Here is a 7,819-nt window from a genome sequence, read left to right as displayed (position 1 = left end):
ACCGACCAGCCATGGCCATGAACAGCGGAGAGAGGAGGAGAAAAGTAGTAAAGAGGAAAGGGAGTCTCCCGAGCAACGGCTCTCCACTACTAGCCCACAGCTCCCAAGAATCTCTGCCATTTCTTGAGCTGGTCGATCCATCGGGGAGGGAGAGAGGTCGAGGAGGCGGCGGAAGTGGAGAGGATGGGGTCTGGATCTTTCCTCAAGCTGCTGGCCAACAACTTCGACGTCCTCGCCGGGTACGGGCGGGGTTTCTTCTTCCTTCCTCTTCTTGATTTCGTTCGCCGCCGATTCGTTGGCTGTGGCTCGTCGATGTCGATTTGGTGGTGGTTCTTGGTTGATGATGTGTGGGGATTTGGGAGAAGAACGAGGGGGGATGTGGGGAAAGTTGGGGGGAGAATCTTTGGGCGGTTTTTGGGTCGTCGTGGGAGGATCGAGGACGCGTTTGACTCATTTAGGGATCTTTCTGGCGCTAGAAAATAGGCCTAAATATATTTCGGAGAAATGGAATATGGGGCGTGTTATTCATTTGGGGATCCTCCTTTGAATTTGTTTGTAGGACAGTATGGCAGTAGGTTTTATGGTACATGTGAAATTGGTATTAGGCGTGAGAGTTGCGAGGGAAAGATTCTTCGTATCTGCGTATGATTATGCAGTGCATGGTGGTCGTGGAATGGAAATGAACTTCACTGCATAAAGCGACCAATCTTGAGAACTTGTCGTATGATTTGTGGAACTTTAGCAAGTTAGAATATAATTATTTGGAGAAATGGTAGGCTTATTTTTGTTACAAAAATTTTACCAACAGCTACTCTCATCTGAGTTCCTATTTACGATGCTGAATGAAACTTCACTGTTGGTAAAGGTTTTATAAGATTTTTTTTTGTGTGTGTATACTATTGCTCCATTGTTTATTATGAAGTCAATCCAAAGGCCATTTTTTTATGGGTGACTAATGGAGCAGAGTTCAGCATAGTATCATAACAGTCAATGTCCTAATATCAACATGGAATGGATATCCTTGTAGTGATGCTTCCTCTGGAAGCATGAAATAATCTTATTTGTGTAGTAGTACTATCATGCATTGCTGAGTCAGTAGTTTTGATATGCACAACTTGGTTAGTTATCAAACTGGTGGCTTACATGCTGTGCTACCATGCAGTTGGGGATAATAGAAATGGATGTTCCTGAGGAAAAAAGTATAAGATAAACATTTTTACTAATTGTTTGTCGACTGCTGGGTCTCATGAAAATCCAAAAATTAGCTTGCCCATGGCAGGAAATTCTGCAGTGATATTAGTTGATGTTGGGTAGCAGACAAGATGAAATTTGAATTCCTATTTTTCTGCAAAAGCAGCTTCATTGAACTATCTGCTCTGCTGTCATGTGAACTACAATATTGTCTGTTATTTTTTTTATTATCATGGTAAGCTGGGATCTTTATGTGCATTGTAACTTGTTGTTTTGAGAAAGTAATAGAAAAAATGCCTCTTGGTTAACTATAGTGCAATGTGATCAGTGATCATGACATGCATTATCTAGAGATTATGAAAAAACTTCGAGAGCAGGTGGTCTTTATTATGAAAAAACTTAAAACATATTGTTTTTGTTAATTATATATTTGAAGCTATTGGTTCTGAGGCGATTCTGTTGTTTTTCCTTTGCAGGCCATTAGTTTCACTTGCTTATCCATTGTAAGTATTATTTTGTTGTAATTCAATATTTTGTCATTTTGATTGTTTGATTATTTCTGTTATTATATATATATATTTACTTTTCGCACTTCTGCAGATATGCCTCTGTGAGAGCAATAGAAACAAAATCTCCTGTTGATGATCAGCAATGGCTCACTTACTGGGTGCTGTACTCGTTTATCACTTTGTTTGAGCTTACTTTTGCTCCAGTAATTGAATGGTAATGACCATTTTCCTGGGTCAGGAGATTTTTTTTTTTTGTCTTACTCATTTCCTTTTGTTTAGCATTTGATTTCCCTCAAAAAGTTCAGATTTAGCAACATAGCCTGTGAGTCCCTTGCAGCAGGGAGTTCATAATATAGAAGACCAATAAAACAGGATTGGCCCTGGTCTAGTGTTTTCCTTGTTTTTTGTGGTAATATTTGTGATTTTTTTTTTACTATTGATGCTGGAGATACACATGTTCACACATCAAGAGGATAACAAAGGATTAGATATGCTTACTTCTGACGGTTGCTTGCAGGCTTCCTTTTTGGTCCTATGCAAAGTTGTTCTTCAACTGCTGGTTGGTCTTACCTTGCTTCCATGGTGCTGCTTATGTTTATGATCACTTTGTGCGGCCAATGTTTGTGAATCGTCAAATAGTAAATGTCTGGTATGTTCCAAGAAAAGAAAACCTGAGTAAACCTGATGATGTGCTATCAGCTGCGGAGAGATATATTGAACAGAATGGACCAGAAGCATTTGAGAAACTCATCAGCAAGGTATTCTTGTTCAAAACTAAAATCATCACAACTATTAGGGAAATGCAACTCTAGTATATGGATGTTCATGCTTTATTCCATCCCTCCAAAGTGTTTGAGGTCTATGCGAGGACTTTAAAATAAATATAACATGAGATGTTGATTTGAATTTGAAAGTTTGCATCAACCTCAAGGAAAACAAATGTACAGGGATGGTGCATATATTATCTTTTATGCAGCAATATATTTCTAAACGGTACCTCTAATCAATGCAAGGCAGCTGTACTTCTATGTATGGTCTCATTTTCTAGTGCTTGCTGCTTGTCAACATTCTAATCTGATCATTGGTAACATCAAGCAATTATTATTTGGTGTAACATAGGCTGTCAATTTTCCTTTCTTCTGAGTGCTTTCCTTAGTATTTTCCAGGAATGCTTTTTAGGTGTTCCTCCATCACTGTATAATTGCTACAGATATCATACTTTTTACATTCGTTAGGCATGTTGGTTTATCTCATCTTTACGTTGCTCCTCTTTCTTAACCTATGCTTATTCACTCTTGTTGCAGTCTACGAGGCCTTCAACCTCCAAAAGAAGCACAAAGCGATCTATCTTGGAGGAGGTAGAATCTGAACACATGGCCAGGGCTGAAAGAGAATCATGGGGCGAAAATCCATTCTATGATAAAAATTATCGATACTAGAACAATCTGTTGTTCACGACCACATACTCATCAGGTTAGCATAACGTTTACCACCAATTATAGTATTTGCACTTGTGATACCTGGCAAAATCTAGGATCACATGTGGTCTTACAGAGTTACACCTCTACTTCCCAGGTTGCCGGCTTATCTGGGTTGAGGATAAAGCTTTCCATGTATCTGACTTCAGGATTTGTACTTTGATGCATCATGCATCCACTGAATGTCATTCAGTCCCAGTTCCCAGAACCAATTGTGCATTGGCTGAACTATTGTAAATAGGTGCTAGTGTTGACAATATCCCTTAGTTCTTAGATGATGTTATGTAATTCTGTTAATCTGCCTTGCGTGGTAATGACAACCTCTGGACTTGGTTGGCAGTTATATTTTTCCCTTCTTGGAGAAGGGCCAGAATTCAAAAGTAGTCCTGATATCTATATTCTACTGCTTGCAAGGCAGGGGAGCTGTTGACATCCCCTGCATGATCAGTCTACTCTGTCATTACATAGCACATTGTTCACCTGAGCACAGCTAGATCAACTCTTGCCTAACGGTGACACGGAGTTGGCTGTTAATCACAGCTTTCCATCTCTGTACAACAGGTGGATGCTGACATATTTTGTTTGGTTGTTAAGCTCACTACAGACAGTTGCATTCAACTCAGCCCGATTTACAGTTCTCAATTTGCGTTGAATTTATTTAAGACTTCCCTATGAAGTTTCCAAACAGAGCCACAATGTGCACATTGTACAACATAAACAGCTGGTAAGCTGTTCATCAAGTATTCGAATCTGATTCCAGTGGGTCTGGGCTAAGAACAAATCTCTGCATTTCTGCAACCTGTCAGCGATCAGATCGGTCACCAAGCACCTGAACTTTCTCCCTTTCTTCTTTTCATCTCTGTTTCAGCAGGTGACACTAGTCAGCATCCTCCCATTAGCTCATCTTCACTCATCTCTTACTGTGCCTAAGCTGAAGCTGAACTTTCGCTTCCTTTGACACTGCCATTTCCGACTTCTTTAATGGAGTGTTTTCTATAACAAAGTCTATAGAAAAGTTATTTTTAAAAAACAAATTAATTTATTTTTAAAGTTTGTTAAGCTAATACGTAGTTATCATATACTATGAGCCATTCCGTTTTGTGTGCAGTATGAGCATATCCTAAGAGCAAGTTTAATAATATAGCCAAATGTTAGCTCCAAATCATCTATAGCTAATTTAATAGCCCATTCATACAATAGTTACCTATAAATCTGTAACCCGTTTTTTCCTCTCTCTTCTCTTTTCTTCTCGATATGTAGTTATAGCTGACTTATAGCCTGCTATTGTACTTGCTCTAACATGATCATCGGAAAACACCCTTAAAAATTGTGTAAAAGGCCCAAAAATTGAAAACGTCGACAGTTGAAAACACGACGGCATTGTCGGCCATCCTGTCAATTAACGTACTGGCGTTTTGTGTGGCCGTTGATGGTAACATCCTAACATGCATATGCTTTGCTCTCCATCACGTATACAGTACAGATGAGAGCAAAAGAAGATGGTAACATCATAACATGCGTGCCTGCTCCCCATCACGTACAGAAGAAGGCGGCATAGTCTAGTCCACACGCACATTGCTAAACAATAATAACGACTATAACAATAACGGCAACACACAATAATAACAACTATAACAACCCAACCAGCGCGAAAAGGCCACCGTTGTTGCGAGCTTTCTTATTTTTAAACGGTTCATTTCTTTCGCTAGAACAAAACGACACGTGCAAATAACCGTAACCGCAGTGTAACATATAGCGGGCAAGTACTAACTCTGTCGTATAGCAAAAAAAATTCTTTATATTACGAGACGGATGTAGCAGTAGCCAACTAGTGCACTGGCAGCCTGCAGTCCTGCACCAATGGCCGGTCAATTCCTCTTCCCTTTTCCACACAGGCAGCCACTTGATCTCATCTACCGTACGGTTGCAAATTAACCCAATCTATATAGAAATTAAAGTGTCCGATCAATCAGCATCGTCGTTATTTGGCACGAAAAGAATTATCATAGCTTCCACATCTTCTGGACTGGAGGTCATACTCGCGTGAGGACAAACGTAACGGTTTGAACACCATGATTCTTCTGATTTCGATTGGCTTTTAATGTGTGTGTTCAAGCGATCGAGCAGTAGTAATGACTAATCACATGGTATAATGATACTCAGAATGTGTCATGTACGCAGCACAAAAATTCGATTAGATTGATTCAGAGTTTCAGACACAGTAGTACATGCGCTGATGGCGGTGTATCGATGGGTAGCTAGCGGTCGGTCGGTTGTCTGGAGGAAAACAACTCGATCCAAAACCGCCAAAACAACAATAATTAAGCTCACAGAAAAACACATGAAAAGAACAAAGAGGAAATGAAACAAGAGGAGATCAGCAAAGCTAGATCAAGAGATACACACATATGACGAGACGATCATCGATGAAACAGCTGGGACTCTACTGCATCAAGGATTAATTAACTTAACCACATGTCATATGGCTCATGAGGAGAGATGAGATCAAGCTGGCTACTACAAATAATAAATTACTTAATTACTTAATTAGGCAGCCGGCCCTAGCTAGCTAGCTAATGCCCCTACTGAACTGAAGTGAAGTAGTAGTAGTAGTACCGATCATCAAGCCAGCTGCATGCCTTAATCATCATCATCATCAGTAGTACACCGAGATGAGTAGATTTTCTACTGAGCTAGATCAGATCTAGGCATATGCATATCATGTACTGTATACATGTATACATATGTGTATATTTATACGTAGCTACAGGGCACGAGCTGCATTCATATCATCCTTCATGTACGTAGAATAACACGAGATCGATCGATCATCGAGGAGGAAGAACAGATGAGAAGAGATGAGCTAGCGGAGGAGGCTGCGGATGATCTCGGCGCCTGGGCTGTTGTGATCCATGCCGGCCATGAGGTCGGAGAGCCTGTCGCTGAGGTCGTCCACCTCCCGGTGCAGGCTCTTGATGTAGCTGCACGTCTCCTTCAGCAGCTTCGTCGTCGACGCCTGCATTTTATTTTGCATCCGCCATTAACAACAACAATTAATTAGAGAGTTTTAAATAGCGGGCTAACACATTTAGCGGCAGACCCTCTATAGCAGTTAAATAGCTAGACCCTTCTCAAACAGCTGTAGCCGAAGATTTAGAACCCCGACAAATCTACACATCGTCGATCACTCATGTAGCTAGCTTGTTCATGCCGCTAGTGTGCATGGTGGTTATGTGAACTTGTGGTGATGAGAACGGTGAAATGTAGTACCTGGTTGGCGCCGCGGCGGCGGGAGCTGGGGAGGAGGGACTGGAGCTTGGAGATGAGCTCGTTGATCTCCTCCTCCGACACGGAGGAGCGCGACGACCTCCGGCTCGACATCGTCGGCGGCGGCGAGGGCGAATGCGTCTAGCTGATCGAGCTGTATCGATCTCTCGTTCCGGTGGCTGGAGCTGGAGCTAAAGCTTGTTGCAGAAGTGTGAGGTAGGAATTGAAGCAGAAAGGGAGAGGGGGCAGGTTATTTATAGTGAGAGATCGACATGTATGGGAGCGGATGCTGCTGCTGCTGCTGATCGATCTGAATCTGATTGATTACTTTCGCTGGAGGCCCGGAGGAGGCGAGGCGAGATCGAGCTAGCTAAGAAAATGATTAACTAAGACGATCGACGATGTGATGAGCAAAGACACCCGTGCCAGATCAAGCTTGCAGCTTGCTGCCTGCCTGTTGCGAAGAAAGGAGAGATGGGGGGCCGGGCCCACATGTTCCTCTCTGGCTCTTCACACAATCACACTGGATGCCCCCCCCCCCCCCCCCCCCGGCCCACCTGGTTTAGCCGCTATGGCCTATGGCCAAATAGGATATTTTTTTTCTTTTTTTTTATCTATTTCAGTTTCGGGAGGTTGGTATGATTAATTAAGTATTAGTAAAAAAACGAAAAAGTAGATTAACGTATGATTAATTAAGTATTAGTAAAAAAACTTTTAAAAAATAGATAATATGATTTTTAAAATCAACTTTCCTATAGAATTTCTTTTAAAAAAACATACCGTTTAGTAATTCCGTAAGTGTACATGTGGAAAATGAGGAAGGAGAAGTTGGAAAAATGTTGTATAGAACAAAGCCTAATCTACCTCCCTTCATTTTACTAGTCATTTTGGACATCAATGTAGCCTCCAATGCAAATATTTAAGTTCTATGTTTTGCAAATATTTAAGTTCTATGTTTTCTTACTATATGTTTATAAAATCTATTAAAAATATAACCACATTAAAATTTTTGTTATGTATATCATTTTCTCATGTCAAATCTTAATTTTTATTTTAATTAATTATTTAAGGTTTCGATATGTGCCTATATGTATTTTAGGACAATATCTATATGAGAACGAAGGTAGTAAATCATAGCTGACATTGAAGTATAACTTTTTTTTCGGCTTCCATTGTTAAGACTCATTTTAGATTTTTTTTTTACTAAAAGTATAATGTTTTGCCCTGAAATTATTTTTAGTTATATCGTGGATGTATTCTTAGAGCATTGTTAAGAGTTACCCAAAATTTAATCCCCTAAATTTCTTCTTAGGATTCTATAATTAGGATTTAAGACATGAAAATATGTTTCTCTCTATGAGTTATCAAATCTGA

The 7,819-nt window shown here is 40.3% G+C and overlaps 2 protein-coding genes across 2 annotated transcripts; one reads left to right on the top strand and one right to left on the bottom strand.

The window, feature by feature from the left end:
* On the top strand, positions 1 to 3,574 carry LOC127778065 (HVA22-like protein a). Its single transcript, XM_052304708.1, has 6 exons — positions 1 to 239; positions 1,668 to 1,694; positions 1,792 to 1,914; positions 2,218 to 2,458; positions 3,005 to 3,173; positions 3,276 to 3,574. The coding sequence occupies exons 1-5, from the start codon at positions 184 to 186 to the stop codon at positions 3,137 to 3,139; spliced, it is 582 nt and encodes a 193-aa protein (XP_052160668.1). The 5' UTR covers positions 1 to 183; the 3' UTR covers positions 3,140 to 3,173; positions 3,276 to 3,574.
* A 2,048-nt stretch (positions 3,575 to 5,622) lies between these two features.
* Positions 5,623 to 6,818, bottom strand: LOC127777248 (transcription factor ILI4). The gene is made up of 2 exons (XM_052303814.1): positions 6,449 to 6,818; positions 5,623 to 6,194 (listed from the first exon to the last, which is right to left on the bottom strand). Exons 1-2 carry the CDS (start codon positions 6,557 to 6,559, stop codon positions 6,042 to 6,044), a joined length of 264 nt encoding a protein of 87 aa, XP_052159774.1. The 5' UTR covers positions 6,560 to 6,818; the 3' UTR covers positions 5,623 to 6,041.
* Positions 6,819 to 7,819: the final 1,001 nt, after the last annotated feature.

Source organism: Oryza glaberrima, chromosome 6 (genome assembly GCF_000147395.1).
Source record: "Oryza glaberrima chromosome 6, OglaRS2, whole genome shotgun sequence".
Taxonomy (NCBI): domain Eukaryota; kingdom Viridiplantae; phylum Streptophyta; class Magnoliopsida; order Poales; family Poaceae; genus Oryza; species Oryza glaberrima.
Note: the sequence above shows the minus strand (reverse complement) of the source record. Positions and strands in the feature narration are given on the sequence as shown.

What these genes read in the sequence shown, in the direction of transcription:
- LOC127777248 (XM_052303814.1), bottom strand. Translation starts at nt 6,559, where the DNA reads ATGTCGAGCCGGAGGTCGTCGCGCTCCTCCGTGTCGGAGGAGGAGATC. An exon ending in GCCGCCGCGGCGCCAACCAG is followed by an intron (nt 6,195 to 6,448) that starts GTACTACATTTC and finishes AATAAAATGCAG; the next exon opens with GCGTCGACGACGAAGCTGCT.
- LOC127778065 (XM_052304708.1), top strand. Translation starts at nt 184, where the DNA reads ATGGGGTCTGGATCTTTCCTCAAGCTGCTGGCCAACAACTTCGACGTC. An exon ending in TTTGCTCCAGTAATTGAATG is followed by an intron (nt 1,915 to 2,217) that starts GTAATGACCATT and finishes GGTTGCTTGCAG; the next exon opens with GCTTCCTTTTTGGTCCTATG. An exon ending in TTGAGAAACTCATCAGCAAG is followed by an intron (nt 2,459 to 3,004) that starts GTATTCTTGTTC and finishes CTCTTGTTGCAG; the next exon opens with TCTACGAGGCCTTCAACCTC.